Below are 17,462 nucleotides of genomic sequence, written 5' to 3' on the forward strand. Positions count from 1 at the left end.
AGTTAGACAAGGATCATTGGTGGCCAAAATCTTACAAGTTGGGACTGTTGTAGGCAATTTTTGAAGTTGGGATTATTACCGGCCAATTAGTGAAACTTGGGATTATTAAAATCCAATACCCCTAAATTCAACAGCTTAGTTTTTTTTTTCTTTATAACCTTGATATCACCTCTAGCCTTTGTAATCAACAGATTCACGGTGTTTGTGTTTTAGAAAACATTCGATATTCATGCATCTTTAAGTATTCCTATTACATGCGTACATAATCATATTATATAGTCATATAGATGCTTCGAATGAAAAGCAAAACTATGTCTCATACCCTGGATTTAAAATGATGTAAGAAACTGTGTCATTGCATATCTTTAAGATCTCATTCCAAAAGAAAATAGGAATATTTTAATTACGTGGAAATTTGAATACAAAATACTTTAATTACGAGTTACGACCATGGGATTTGAGACTATTCCAATCAGTAGATTTATTATTCACAACAAGTTGATCGACCCTGTTTGTTCTTCTGACCAAGTATTTTAGGCGGTTGATCACATTTTGTTAGTTAGTATAATGTCAGTTAATGGGTCCCTAGGCCAGTAGACAACTTTGAATACAAAATCCTTCGATTACCAGCATATGATTTGAGCATATTTCAACCAGTATTGGTATATATACACGCACAAAGTAGATGCGTATTCATTCACAATACATCATGCATTTCCCCTTCGTATTTCTCTTACCTTTAATAACCCTATGTTATTCTCCACAAGTTGTTGCATCTTCTTCTTCTTCATCAAGTGTATTAGCACAAGGCTCATCACTCTTTGTTGAAAAGAAAGATCATTTGGTTTCATCAAATGGCCTTTTCACAGCCGGATTTCACGAGATTGGCCAAAATGCTTATTGCTTTGCAATATGGTTTTCTGAGCCCACATTGGATGGAGATCATACATTAGTTTGGATGGCAAACCGCGACCGGCCTGTTAACGGAAAACGCTCAAGGCTTTCCTTGTGGAAAAACGGTAACCTTGTTCTAACGGACGCTGGCCAAAGCATTTGGACCACCAACACTCATTCTAATTCGTCCTTGCAACTGCAACTCCTTGACTCGGGTAACCTTGTTCTTACCCGGTTAGAAAAAGAATCGTATCTTTGGCAAAGCTTTAGTTTTCCAACCGATACCATCCTTCCCAATCAGCCGTTCACCAAAGATACCGTCCTTATATCTTCCACAAGTTTAACAAATTTTTCTTCTGGCTTCTACAAATTCTACTTTGACAATGACCATGTACTTCGCCTTCTTTACACCAACAATGAATTTCCCAGCATTTATTGGCCTATGCCTTGGTTAGAATCATGGGAATCGGGAAGGTCTATTTACAATAATAGTAGAATTGCTTTGCTTGATTCCAATGGGTATTTCCATTCCTCAGACGATCTTACTTTTACCACCACAGACTATGGTGATGCCCTTCAAAGAAGACTCACCCTTGATGTTGATGGCAATATTAGAGTTTACTCACTTAACCAAAGAAGTTGGAGTCTTTCATGGCAAGCAATCTCAATACCATGTACTATACGTGGGATTTGTGGTCCAAACAGTCTTTGTACTTACAACTCTGAATCAGGAAGGAAATGTGCTTGCATGCATGGATACAAGAGCAAGAACCACTCTGACTTGTCTTTCGGGTGTGAACCTATACATGATCTTTCTGGACATTATGAAAACTATGACTTCTTCAAGCTCCCTCGTGTGGAATTTTATGGATTTGATTCTCAATCTATAGAAAGATCCGATTTCACAGAATGCAAGAAGGCATGCCTCAATAACTCAAATTGTAAAGCATTCCAACTCTCCTTCGATGAACACACACGCTCCTCAAGATGTTATGTCAAGACTTTGCTGTTCAATGGCCACCACAAGGATACTCATATCGACACTTTTCTTAAGCTACCTAAATCTGATGTATTAGCATATAATTCATCTATTGCCAATGAGTCCAACTTGTATTGTGTGACTTCTATAATGCAGCCAAAGCATGAGAGAAAGAGTGTAAATGGGTCCGTCAAGTTCATGTTGTGGTTCTCCATCATCTTTGGTGTAATTGAATTTGCATCCTTTGTATTCTTCTATTATATCACCAAAGAACCCTCAGGTACAACAACCCAAACCTACCTAGCAATTGCTACTGGATTCAAAAGGTTTACATACGCTGAGATAGTGAAGGCGTCTCATAAGTTCCAAGAAGAGATTGGAAGAGGCGGTGGTGGTACTGTGTACAAAGGCAAACTTCCAGACAATCGGGTAGTAGCAATTAAGCGACTTCATGAGGCTATCCAAGGAGAAGCTGAATTTCTAGCAAAGATGAGCACAATCGGAAAGATAAATCATAGGAACTTGATTGAAACATATGGTTATTGTGCTGAGGGAAAACATAGGATCTTGGTCTATGAGTACATGGAGAATGGCTCATTAGCTAACAACATAGGTCGTAACCAGCTTGATTGGCAAAACATATTTGAAATTGCATCTGGCGTTGCGAAAGGGCTAGCTTATCTACATGAAGAATGCTTGGAGTGGGTTTTACATTGTGATGTTAAACCACAAAATATATTGTTGGATGCTAGTTATAACCCAAAGGTGGCTGATTTTGGTCTGTCCAAGCTATTCCAACAAGGCAAAACAGAAAATTTTGTATTTTCAAGGATAAGAGGCACCAGAGGGTACATGGCTCCAGAATGGGTGTTTAATCTTCCAGTCACTTCAAAAGTTGATGTTTATAGCTACGGGATGGTGGTGCTAGAGATGATAACAGGAAGAAGTCCCACATATGATCAACCAAGTGATGATAACGAAAGGTTGGAACAAAAGAGGCTCGTAAGTTGGATAAAAGAGAAGGTCCATGAGGCTAGTGAAAGTTTGACAGAGACACACATCACAGAGATAGTGAATCCTATGGTTACGGGTGAGTATGAAGAAAATCAAATGAATAATCTTCTAAAAGTGGCTCTACAATGTGTTGATGATGACAAAGACGCTCGACCTACCATGAGTGAGGTTGTGAAGATGCTTATCCACCTGGAGATGGAAGATTAGTTAACTTTATTAGTTAAAAGTGTGGATGAATACTTTAATTTTTTAATAATATTTTATTAATCTTGTAGTTGGTTTTCTTTTTTAGATAACTTGCCTTAAAAGTTAATTTTTTCCTGTGATAATTTTTTTATTGAAAACGGATATTGTGTCGCTATCGTATTAAACTGAAACCGAAATTGATTGTTTTTTACATTGAGATAAAATATATTGAAAACACGTACTATGATGTTATCATACAAAACCAAACAAAACCACCAACAATATATGTATCACATCGGTACCGGTATTTATTTATATTGTCTTTGTTAATAATAAACTGACACCGTATCGTTACCATACCATATCGGACAACAATGGTACTTGTAGTTATATTCATTTTTCTGATTTTCTATCTGATAACGAATTTCCTGCCACTACCATACCGGACAACATTCATTATTCTTAACGGTCTTGATCAAACCACCTACAATCCCATAGTCGATGCAATACATGCTAGAGATAATCATATCTGTTTTAATTAGTTACATAAAAAACTCATTAACCATGAACATTCTTTGGCTCAATAGATTGTAAACCGTGGCATTCACCGGCCAACTTCGGTTTTCTACATTCAAAAGGGCAACACTAAACTGTGCATCTCATCAGGAAAATATGATGAACATTCCTAGGTCACGTACTACAAACTGGCTTTTCGATTCAGGGGCTTCTCACCATGTTACCTAAATAACTTATCTCTCCATGCACCATATGACAAAACGGAGGAGCTTGTTATTGGTGGTAGTTCGTGTTTACCCCTAACTCATATTGGCTCTAGTTTATACATATATTCTTAAAAGATAATATAAAATATAGGATGACAATATTGACCAAGTCAACCACTTCATATTGAATTCCTTCCAAGTGTTACAAACCTTTTCACTTGTTTGCATTTAAATCACATAAACATTCTTTTTGATTGTAAGTAATTATTTACTAACTTCAATATTTATGTATATTACTGGGAAACCCGCGCGTTGCGGCAGGGTCAACTTAAATCAAGCCTTCAAATGATTACAAAAAAAAAAAAAAAAAAAAAAAAAAAAAAAAAAAACTATATAAGGTGTGTATGCGTGTAAAAGCCCCCGCACTTCATGGCAATGCAAGGTTTTATGGGACCCAAAAAAAAGTCTAGAGGGGTTTTTAGTTTACATTAAACATAAATAGCGCAAGTTGTAACTAAAAAAAACTAAAAGGGAGACCTCCTTTAGTTTAGAAGCTTTTGTCTTAAAATGCTGGTTTCCAAAAAAGCCAAGGCCTTTTTCAAATGCGGTACATTTGACTTACATATAACTTCAAAAAGAAACGGATATAAAAACACCCGTTTGTGTTGGAAACTCGTCTCGTCTACGATGTGGAGGTTGCATGATGTAGTTAGTCTTGCGAGGGGGTGACACGCTACGAAGTGGCGGTGATCAGCCAGCCACGAGGACTGTAGCTTCCATGATGTGTTTACCATTAGCTCTATCATGTCGTTTCAGATCAAATCAATTGAAATGGGGAAAACATATCTGGGAAAACAACCTCAAAAACCATCAGCTTTATTAGCTTTGTTTATCGATGGGTGAAGCAGCAATTGACCGGTGTTTATTTTCACCGAGCAAAACTGAGGAAGAATACATGTTGGCACACAGTCCATAATGTCTTCCGGTTTCTTTCCCCTATTCAAAGTTAACTTTTAGTGCGGGTTAAAACGGTTAGGTTGAATAAACTGAGGATGGGAAAAAAGTTAAGATCAATGATACTTTTGTGTCTGTGTAGAAACGAAATGAACCTTGGTTGGATAAATTAATCAACAAGGCACATCACGGATCCAATAAAATTAATAAAAGCCATCACGAAGTCTCGTCCATTATTTGGTACTCTTTACTCCTGACTAAATAAAAAAAACCTATGTAGTATAATAAATATCACCAACTTGAAAAGAATTCCATAACTACAAAGAGTTAGTAGGCTCTATAACTGGAAGGCGGCAAATACAATAACTGGAAGGCGGCAAATACAATAACAACAACAACAACCATACCCAGTAAATCCCACAAATAGCAAAGCTACTCATAGGGTCTGGGGAGTGTGGGATGTAGACAGACCTTGTCTCTATCCCTAGGGATAGAGAGACTGCTTCCAGAAGAGACCCTCGGCTCCAAAACGAACAACAAACCAACACATCAAGTCAAAGAATATAGAAAATAGAATATAGAAAAAAGAAGTCACCTATACCAAGAGAAGATCCGAGTGACACAGTATAATGTACATCATGTATAATAGCATACAACATCATTCAGGCATATACACAAGAAGTCAATCACCGGTAAAGTCATTTAGAGAATAAGAAAAACATACGTCCTCTAAAATGCACAAATGAAATCCAAATATCTTTTTTAACATCCAACAAAAAAGGATTATATTAAAACAATCGACTTTTTTTAACGACCAAAAAGCATTTTTTAACGTCTAATAACACTAAAGAAAAAACTTGGAAATCATATAGATTCATACCTCACATATACATATGCCATGATTGGATTTGCGAATTGGATTGATAGGGCTTGAGCAGACCCTTTGCTTCGGTGTATAAATCCTGGGCTTCCGTACTTTTATCTTAAACCTACAATAGGAGGGTCACGCCCTGGATGTGTAATACAATAAAAAAGGCGGTCCAATGACCTAGCGCCCACACAAACAATCACAATGAGAACCATCACTTATTTTACAAATCACAGAAAGCAATCGATTAGCTACACTCATCGAGTCAAATAAGTCGAATTAGAAAGCACTAAAATGAGAGCCCTATATATTATACTAAGTGGCCCATACCCAACCCGACCTGGCTGTTTTTACCAAAAAAAAAAGAATAGGAAGGTGGAAAAAACAACAATGAGGTTGTTTATACATACAGTGTAAGTGCAACAGAAAGATCAGGCTTCTTCGAACTTATGCCGGATTGTATTTGGTGAAAGAAGCATAAGCAGTATTAAAACCAACTTCACAACCAAGTAGTATATGCTAGTGCTCGAATGTCGAATCACTATTTAAAACAGGGAATCGATTCAAGCCTATATTGGAATCAATTGCAATCCAAGGATGAACGTACTGAACATCAAGATGAAAATAGATAAAACATCTCGCGTTAGTATTTTAGTAGGCATAATTATTATATTTTACAACTGATAATCACTGACCTTTCCTGACTTGTGATCGGGAACATTGAAGATCACATTATACTTTTATTTACCTTTGTGAGACCTGAAAGGCCACCATGAGGCTCTTTGAATACGTTCTGAATATCCAATAGTATTTCAAAGGGGTTAAAGCAATCAAAATCTTCATAAGATTAAGCCAGCTGTTTCATATCACATTCAAAATTATAACCTATACAACACCATATATGGGTTGACTTGGTTGTGTTTTATCAAAAGTGGGTCAAATAAACAACATTAGCCTAAAGGGAAAAGGGTTGAAAGCTGTCCAAAGTCAAATTTATAAAATACACATAAATATTAATAAGGATTTATTCTTATTTTTAAGGCGATGTGTTCACGCACCAATTAACCACTCAATCGAACAAACAAACAAACTGAGTGACTAACTGTTACCTCCATTCAATCGGTCATTGGTCTGATTACCGCATCGCCGTGTCAAGTACGACTAACCGGAACCCCACCCCACTGTGAATGATACCAGTTTCAAAACCTATAAGTGAATGATAACTATGTTTTTGGTAAATACAAATTTGAAATACAGAGAAGGTGGAAGGGGGATACTATGATTTTGCTCAAGTATTTCACTTTACAGCACAAAATTCACAGGCTTTTATTTAGTCTAAATGGACTCAAGCAAGTTCATGCCAAACGCACTAAAGAACCCCCTCACACCCTGCTCTTTCAGCGGCACCCGAAAAATATCAGTAATCATAACAGAATTGCAAGCATGGGATGTTAAGAAACGTTTGGTACCGAAATCCATATCCAATTCGCATTTGACAGTATTACATTTGGCTTTAAAAGTCAAACTGTGGCTCATCTATCATCAGGTCCATATAATAATTTCAATAACTATAAAAGATTTAAAAGAAACTTAAATTGACTTAATTTTTGTTCAACTGAATGATACATATATCAGATCATCATTGCAGCATAAAACCACTAATAAAAGCTAGAGAACCTAATTTCACGTAATTATTTTGATTAAAGTCGACAATGAAAAAAATTTAAAAAACGACTCACTGGTTTTGTGGCCAGCAAGGTAATTCCAGAGAACATGTAGTTTCGATGTAGTGAGGCGTTTTAAAGACCATAGTTCTACTCCTCTTTGAATCAACGATCAGATCATGCCAAGCTTCTAAAGCACTAAAAATCATTTATTAAACGTAAAATCATAACAAAATCAAGCAATGAACAGAGGAGAGACAAGGGAAGAGTAAGGGCAGGAAAGAAAAAAAACAAGTTCTTCCCCTTAAGTTATTTCTCTGAAGGTAATTCATAAATTTTAAAGCACACGTTCACATTTTGAACATTGTCGTTCCCCTTTCAACTATCATCAGCAGAAAAAACAGAAGTTGAGATCAAGATTAACACCAATCCCTGCAAACAAGGAATGTGAACCAGAGATCAACAGAAAAGAATGACAAAACAACTTAAGTATACCTTGATTCATGGCTTCCAAACTTCTATCTTCCCCATAGATGCTCGACTCAAAGTTGGATATAAATGGATGAAATTTCAAACATCAGAACACCAATTAGAGAACTTGGATACAAATTTCGATTTATTTACGATATGGGGTCACATAGATTAGAACATGAAATTGAAAAATTAGGGTTTAGGTAAACTGACCGACGACATAGCTTTGATGAAGAGAACAACCGCCACAGACCCATCGAGCAACGACACAATCAATACATATTAGGTAATTAGGTAACTAAATTCCATGAAAATGAAGCAACCTGCAAACGTAATTCAAAACCAATCAATTAACTGTATAATACATATTACCACTTGATAACCAGATCCAAAAACTCAGCAACCATTTGCAGAAAACGAATTACGTGATTCAGCCAAAAAATCACGAAAAGGAGTCATGGGCGATTGTAGGTCTCTGATTTGGATTCAAACGCAACTAAGATTGATGGAAATGGGTGTTTTTAAGAAGAGAAAAATAAAGAGGAAGAAGTTTGGAATTCCTAATTGAATGTTTTGATTTTGAGGATGTCGATCGGTCGACAGTCGATTAGGTTTCTTCTTGAGGGCAGAGGATGATATTAATTATGTGAGTGCAATTTACTATTATACCCTTTTAGTGTCTTAAAATGTTGACTTCTTTACAATTTTACCCTCATAAAGCAAGCTTTCATCAGTTGTACATGCTGCTTTAGAATCGATACGCGTGGTATAATTACCATCTTGTACGTCACTTCTTCTTTTTAATATATTATAGATAGATAGATAGATAGATAGATAGATAGATAGATAGATAGATAGATAGATAGATAGATAGATAGATAGATAGATAGATAGATAGATAGATAGATAGATAGATAGATAGATAGATAGATAGATAGATAGATAGATAGATAGATAGATAGATAGATAGATAGATAGATAGATAGATAGATAGATAGATAGATAGATAGATAGATAGATAGATAGATAGATAGATAGATAGATAGATAGATAGATAGATAGATAGATAGATAGATAGATAGATAGATAGATAGATAGATAGATAGATAGATAGATAGATAGATAGATAGATAGATAGATAGATAGATAGATAGATAGATAGATAGATAGATAGATAGATAGATAGATAGATAGATAGATAGATAGATAGATAGATAGATAGATAGATAGATAGATAGATAGATAGATAGATAGATAGATAGATAGATAGATAGATAGATAGATAGATAGATAGATAGATAGATAGATAGATATTATAGATATATACACGAACTCTTCTACCATCTAGGAAAAACATAAACCAAACCCTTTTGTTATCTCCCTTGTTTTCTTGTCGCGAGATTCCAACGACCAAGTTTTGATGCCGCAAGGACAATCTTCGTTAGCCATTTTCGAGACCTTTTGCATCCATACACACCATTAATGTCACAAAAACTCTCTGCAATTCAAGACTTCTCATTCTAGGGCTTGGAACTTTCTTCAACTAATTCAGTGATTCTAATCCGTTTTGGGTAATTCTTGAGCCTAAACGTATTTATTTTATGTCATCTTCAAAAGCACTCTATCAATTTCCGTTGATAAAGGGCAGTTGATTCTCAATTTGAAGAATCATATTTTAGGGTTCATACTAATTTGGGGATTTCTAGGATTCTTAATTAACCAACTTTTATTCATGTTAACACAGTTTTTATATATTATTTAAAAATAATATATGTATTCTATATAATTTTTTGTTATACATTTCAAACCATATGATTGGTAGTTAATATTCATAAATTATTTTGTAATCATAAAAATGTTATTTGGACATTTTCACTTACGCCATGTAATACATAATTGAATAGAGTGGGGATCCTGCGGAAAGTGTGTTTTTCCTAGGAAGTGTAGGAAGCGATTTGGGCCATCAGATGAGTGTGTTTAATGGTTGAGATCATTTTGGTGGCATTTTGGTAATATACGTGTCTTTAAAATAGGCTAATTTAATTGATTGAGGGTAAATGTGTCATTTAAGTTGTTTTAAATAAGGAAATAACTACCAATCATAAAACCACCTCCAAAAATGTCGCATTTTTTTCTCTCTTTGTCTAATCTCTCACATTTGTAAACACCAAATCATACAAAAAATAACGATAAATCAGATCTAGATGTGTTCATAGTAGTGTGTTTTAGTGATAAAACACAACGTGACGAACTAGTGACTGACTGCTAAAACACAACATCAAGAATGCCAACTGATAAAACATAATGTGAACCAGTAACTGATAAAACACAACATCAATAATGCCAAAATCATATCAACCAGTAACTGATAAAACACATTGTGATGAAACCAGTAATTGATAAAACAGAACATCAAGAATGCCAAAATCACATCAACCACTAACTGATAAAACACATTGTGATGAAACAGTAGATAAAATACAAAAGAACATACCATTCATGAATCATAACTGGTATAACACATTGTGATGAAACCGGTAATTGATAAAACACAACATCAAGAATGCCAAAATCACATCAACCAGTAAATGATAGAACACATTGTGATGAGACAGTAACTGAAACCAGTAACTGATAAAACACATTGTGATGAAACCAGTACCTGATAAAACACAACGTGAACCAGTAGCTGATAAAACACAACATCAAAAATGCCAAAAATCATATCAACCAGTAACTGATAAAACACATTATGGTGAAACATTAACTGAAACGAGTAACTGCTAAAACACATTGTGATGAACCCAGTAACCGATAAAAAACAACGTGAAGAAATTGTTAATGATTTAAACTTCATAATTTAAAGTAACTGCCCTTTTGAAATCTTAATGATTTGAAATTATCAAAGAAATATACATTTCCATAAATATCTAGATATTTAGTTTAGGATATATAATATTCCAAAATTAAATTAATAATCAAATTAACATCATGCCCTTTTAAATAAAAAACTAAAAGTCACATGTCACCTTCCTATTGCTTTCTAGACTTTCTAGGAAACTTAGGCTTTCTAGCCAACTCTCACTCTAATTGAATATATATATATATATATATATATATATATATATATATATATATATATATATATATATTTCTAGAAATAATATATAAAACCCTAAGAATTCACATTTTATTAATACGAGTAATTCCATTAGAGACTTTTTAGACCACCTAAATTCATGACATATTTTTTTAGGAATAAATACTTTGTTATGGCCTTTATAATTTATCTAGTGATTTCATGGGACATATTTATCTAAATATATGTTTGGGCTAATTAAACATCATAGATATTTATGTCGTTGGTCTTATTAAGAAATTATATACTATTAAATAATCACTTTTAGTACAAAAATCATTACACACTTTTATAGTTTTATACGCATCTTAATAGTCATTATTGTCATATACATTATTTAAAACTATATATTTATCTATCTCTTATACTAAAGCAAAATAATGGTTGACTATTTGACCTTGATGTGGCTATTCTCTTTGGCAAGAGAATTGGTTTTTTAAGCGGCAAAATGATTTATATGGAAACTCACTCAATTCTCAATCACAGTTATAAATCTTCTCCAATACGTTTCATTCAATTTTGAAACCACTGATATGCTTTTTATATAGAAACCTCAATCAATCATCAATTACTTGAAAATCTCCTACAAAACTATGAATACGTTTCCAGCTTTATCGCGTATAAACATTTTATTATGTTTAATTGGAGAATACAAATGCCAATTAGCTTCACCTGTTTTGGTTTCTCTTCATCAGTCTTCAAATCTGAATCATCGGTTAGTGGTTTCTTTCAGTTGCTACTTATATTATGGATTATGTTGATATATTGTTCGGATTCCATCTCTGTTTGTGTGTTTTTAGTTGTTATAAGAAAGCCCTAATTTTATATGTCTCAATTTTTGTGTTGTTGTTGATGTTTAATCCGTTAATTGTTCTTTGATATGGGGTTGTAATTGTGACAACCCGGATAATTAAGGTTAGCATTGTTTGAAATCCCACAATTTTTAGCGTGTACCTCTATGCTTATCCGTCTATTTCATGCACCACTACGTGATTACGTATGTTTAACTGATTAAATATACATGAAATTGTTAAACGTTTTGTGCGTCGTTCAACTGATTTAGAAACCAACTGATAAATATACACTAAATTAGAAAACCAACTGATTAAATATACACTAAATTCCCAACATAGACTAATCGGCCCACTTGTGATTATTTGATATTTCTAGACCACCGGCCCACTTGTGATTAATTGGTAATATAATCAAATGTTACGTAACCCTTTTGTTACATCTCACAATATCGACATAACAAACCCTACTGCTTCCCATACCCATGTGCGACAGGAGACCCCCCTTTCACACTCGAAACCTTTCGATTCTGTACCCTTGATTCTGGTTAGTATATTGAACCTTGGTTATTAATTTGTTTGTTGTTCTTGTTAATGACATGAATATGATCTTATGTGATGATGATTTATATGGTATGATCGATGTGTTTGATTGCTCCGGTTACGTCCGACGTATGATAGATAGGCTTTGCAATTGAAGTTATGATTAATATTAATACATGATGTAATCTGACTAGTGGGCCGATGGTAGTTGTTTCTGTTTAGGGAGTGATTACATGAGTAGGATGATGATGCCATCGATCTAGATGAAAGCATGTTTAAACTTGTTTTAAGTATATAGGGAATAATCTGATCAATGAGGGTTTGACATAATATTAAGAACTTGGTAATTTTCTTTGTGATAATAGATTGATTAAATCCAAACTGGAAGTTCATGCTAGTGGTTACAATTATAGCAAAGAAATTAACATCCGAATGTGTTATCTTATTTGTTACAGGGATAGTTAAAAGTGTTAATGTTGTTAATAATTGATTGTTATTAATTCCTTGTTTTGATATGGGGATATGTTGCAAACATGTAATTTGGGCCGAATCACCTATTAGGGGGCCTATTAGGGACCTGATGAGTATTCGCACACACTTGGGTGTTTAGTATTCTGAATTATTATGGGCCTCATGTGTAAACCGGTGAGAAGCTGGGCCACATACTGGAATGTGGGCCGCGGATACAGTTCGGGGTAGGGTTTAATGCAATGGACCGGGTAAAAGGGGAGGGGTCATGTGTGTGGCGGATTGTGTCTTCTGATGGGCCGAGGGAGTAAGTTGGGCCGACATGATTAGTATTGGTATTAGATTAAACGGTGCGTTACATGATGGATGTTATTAGGTGAAACTTGTAATGTGAGTGCGGGTTGGTAAAGATAAATAAAATACTTGCTACGATTTGTGTACGGACTATATTGATTATTACTTGTACATTGTGCACATGAGTTTGTACGTGACTTCGAAAATCTGTTACGTGGATAAGCTGTGATAACTTGGTTAATGCTTGACGTAGTTGATTGTTCTAATGCGTATAATTATGTGCATATTCCTTGAGTGTAACATGTGTACTATGTGATGAAAGTACGTGATTCGATACGGGTACAAAACTGATTGTTATTGATGAACTATGATAGGACGTGCTTGATCAACTGATAATAAAGTAATTAACCTAACCGAGCAATCGAAGGTGAGTTCATCTTTCTTGAGCATGCGTCCCGGTGGTTGGGACAGTCAGTGGGTATTCCTGGGAGGGACAAGTCTTTTGGGTAAAAACGGGAATGTTGGATAATATACTCTTCCTATCACCTTTAAAGTCCCTCCGTGTTGTTTGGTTACCAGGAAGGTAACATGGTATTAGTTAGTAGCGCTACTTAGGTTTGGCAACCTCACCCCGTACCTGGGAGGACGGGTGTTGAACTAATGACCTAGTCATGACCAATGCTTTGATAGGAGCATTGGAGAAAGGGCAAAATAATCAGAAGCCGTCTTGTATTGGGGTATTATCAACATTGCTTTCATCACTACTTCTGAAATTAACTTCAATGGATTAACCACATACTTGGTAAACAACGTTTTCGTAAAACTATGAACTCACCAGCGTTGTCTGATACACTTGTTGCATGCTCGCAGGTCGTTAGGTATCTTGGATTTGGGGAACTTGCTGTCTGGGGTAGCCGGAGTGGTCATGGGTCGACTGGAGGATTTATGCGATTGATTTCATGAAACTATACTTGGGTTTTGAAACAGTTTAACTTGGTTTACTACTTGCTTCCGCTGAACTTATTGATTTTCGTTTAAACTTATTGAAGATGTTTTTATTAATAATGGGGATTTTAATTATAACTTGTATGGGTTCAAGGTAATTGGTGGCTCGTTATTGGTATGTCACACGCCTAACAGGGACACTCCCTAAGTAGTAATTTGGGGGTGTGACAGTTTGGTATCAGAGCCATTGGTTATAGTGAACTTGGTTTTAAAACGTTTTCATAAAACCAGACTATAACCGAACAGTACCGAAACCGACCATGACACTCAGCTCCAGACTGCAAGGTTCGTTTTTCATTTACGATTGCATAGCATATTTAGTGTACACTTATGTATAACATTACACGTGAATGCACACTTGGAACCACAGCATGAGCCCTTACGTTACCAACCCCTGTTATGTGATCTATTAGTGTGACACTATCCTTCGACTATTGTGATTCTTGATCCCATAAAACCCCTCGCTTGCTATTTGAATGCGGGGAACCTTTTAGCGCAAGTTAAGAGGCACTGAGATAAGCATGCAAATCGCCTTATTATTATGGGTGCACACATAATAATAGCGCGAGGTGTATGCAAATCCCAGTGAGGCTTAATGAGCGTGAGAAGGGTTCTGCCCTATTGTGTGTAAACTTGGTAGTTTGTAGATTTCAATGTGATACTCGACTTTTACCTCATTTCGACCCTTAAGATTGTTCCCTCCTCTTATATAGAACTATGAGGGACAACGGAGAACGGAGGTATAAGTTAATCAATTCCCGGATAAACATGATGACATAAACAATAATCTTACTCCTTGTATTGCTAGAATTGCTATTACATAACAGTTTTCCTCTCTAAGCTAGTCTATCCCCTAGCCCTTGCCTTGGCCGGCGCTTACCGTTTAAGGTGACAGTTAGTTACTGCTCTTGATATAGATAAACCTATCATTCCATTATCATGGTCACACTACATTCTCGATTGTCTACGCATAAACTCCCCTATAACATTGTGCTCTAGTTTAAAAATAACCTGATAAACTCTTCTTTTGATACGTAGTGATCACTTCTTGTACTCTGAGGATGGTTGTGTATTATTTTATGACCATATCATTTCGAAAATATTTTCGTGTCCTTGTAATGAAACCTTTTGGTGACGTACTTGATGTTCCTAATACACACGCCTTAGTTCAACCCTTCAAAGTTGGCTTCATACATGTTCGACTAATTACACACTCAATTTCGTACATAGATTTTAGTGAACCATTCTTATTCGCATACGGCAGGCTTGACGACTGTGGAGAACGCTCTGATTTAACCGAAATGCTGCAGACTCAGTCAACTATCACTTTCATAGATAATTCTTCTTGCGCCAACACCTTCAAAGTAACGCTTCCATCGACTGGTACATCACTTTATTTCCATTTATACTTCTTGTTTGCGACCAGCTACATCCTCATCATCGGATTTGCTACTTTACGCATGATTCTAAAACAATTAGATGGAGCAGATTGATGATAACCGCGTTCTGGTATATTCTCCGCGTCTTATCTTGTTGTGCTAAAATGAATACCATAGTTCTTGCATAGCCCTGTTATACGCTAATCCTCGCTTGGCTAAATCACTCTCTACGAACGACACTCGAGGAATGAGTCATACTTAAGTTCATTAAGTGCAAGAACATAAAATAAAATTATTACTACGTAAGGTATGCCAAGGTCAAAATTCCCTCTTGTGTGAAAGCACCATACTCATGTATAGCTTCATCGACCTCTTTGTTCCATGCTTATCTCTCTTTGACCGAAGGCTGGTCATCTACTACAACCAACTGCGACCAAAATATCACGATCAATATCAACTGAAAATCTCTTTTCCCTCTGAACGAACGAGTCAAGATGATACCCGTCTGAAATAGGGATTAATGCCTAACTTGAGTTTTCATTCAATCAATTGATTGAATTGCTTGAATCACCTGTTCCAAGAAATTATATTTTCTTTCTCGAATTCTTACATACGATGGCATCACCTTTGATCTTCGATAGGGGTGACTGCACCAGTTCTGATCGCCGGTAGCGATACCATACATAAACATATACCTCTTACACTCACTTCATCACATTCACATATTTTGCTTCGAGAAAATCTTGGTGGTGCACCCGACACACGTGACTTGAGGGTTGAGCATTTTAGCCTGTAACAAACTACCTTAACACATTTCCAGTTCGGTTTATCTCGTCGACCCTCCGTTTATGATGTACGACATTCGCCTCAATTCTGGTAAGCTCTAGATATACATTAGATACACTTTCTTCGTGAAGTGTTGGCTACTTAATATACAACATCCATGATAACTAAACACTGCCTTTTTGCAAGTCCCCAAATTCGAAGGCGTATAGCTCACCCAAGTTATATTTAGTGCAACAACCCCCCCCCCCCCGCGTCGCACATGTTAAATGCATCAGGCAATGCCATACAGATGTATGACACACTCGTATTTCAACTTTTGTGAGCATCTCTTGAGCTTAGCATAACTTGTCACAACATTCTTCATTATCAAGCTCCTATTAACTTAACTTGTGTTTCTATTTAAGGGCAAGACATTTTTTTTGTTTAACACAATTAACACAAACTCTATTACCTCAAACACTCATCCATGCATAAACACTCGCATAACGGTAATTCGGGAATTACGGAATTACACATGGGTTGTACTCGAACGTTGATGAACAATTAGAACACTATTCCTGAACAAATAAAGAAATATAACTTATGTGAATTTATATGTTATCTGACTTTATATGCTATATGACTTATATATTATTTAGTGAACTTTCGTGAAACCGTATTTAACTACGTGTTTAGTGAATTATCGACAAACTCATAATTGGAGCCTAGAATATAATATAGCCTAAATTTCGAGGACGAAATTTCTGTAACATGGGGAGGATGTGACACCCGAGCAAAATCCGCAATAATCCTAATTTCCTCACTTCACTCCTCAGTTCTTACTTGTCAAATTTCGGGACGAAATTTCTTTCAAGTTGGGGATGATGTGACAACCCGGATAATTAAGGTTAGCATTGTTTGAAATCCCACAATTTTTAGCGTGTACCTCTATGCTTATCCGTCTATTTCATGCACCACTACGTGATTACGTATGTTTAACTGATTAAATATACATGAAATTGTTAAACGTTTTGTGCGTCGTTCAACTGATTTAGAAACCAACTGATAAATATACACTAAATTAGAAAACCAACTGATTAAATATACACTAAATTCCCAACATAGACTAATCGGCCCACTTGTGATTATTTGATATTTCTAGACCACCGGCCCACTTGTGATTAATTGGTAATATAATCAAATGTTACGTAACCCTTTTGTTACATCTCACAATATCGACATAACAAACCCTACTGCTTCCCATACCCATGTGCGACAGGAGACCCCCCTTTCACACTCGAAACCTTTCGATTCTGTACCCTTGAT

General features: G+C 35.6%; 1 protein-coding gene and 1 long non-coding RNA gene across 3 annotated transcripts; one reads left to right on the top strand and one right to left on the bottom strand.

The window, feature by feature from the left end:
• The first annotated feature begins 719 nt into the window (after positions 1-719).
• Positions 720-3,112, top strand: LOC110913727 (putative receptor protein kinase ZmPK1). Its single transcript, XM_035983840.1, has one exon. It carries the CDS (start codon positions 959-961, stop codon positions 3,092-3,094), a length of 2,136 nt encoding a protein of 711 aa, XP_035839733.1. The 5' UTR covers positions 720-958; the 3' UTR covers positions 3,095-3,112.
• Positions 3,113-7,275: 4,163 nt separating this feature from the next.
• On the bottom strand, positions 7,276-8,367 carry LOC118487219. 2 transcript variants are annotated; one of them, XR_004880829.1, is made up of 4 exons: positions 7,777-8,367; positions 7,636-7,713; positions 7,357-7,471; positions 7,276-7,294 (listed from the first exon to the last, which is right to left on the bottom strand). It is a non-coding gene; the product is annotated as an uncharacterized LOC118487219 (long non-coding RNA). The 2 variants fall into 2 exon arrangements; XR_004880830.1 differs by having other exon boundaries at positions 7,357-7,479.
• Positions 8,368-17,462: the final 9,095 nt, after the last annotated feature.

Source organism: Helianthus annuus, chromosome 15, assembly GCF_002127325.2.
Source record: "Helianthus annuus cultivar XRQ/B chromosome 15, HanXRQr2.0-SUNRISE, whole genome shotgun sequence".
NCBI lineage: Eukaryota > Viridiplantae > Streptophyta > Magnoliopsida > Asterales > Asteraceae > Helianthus > Helianthus annuus.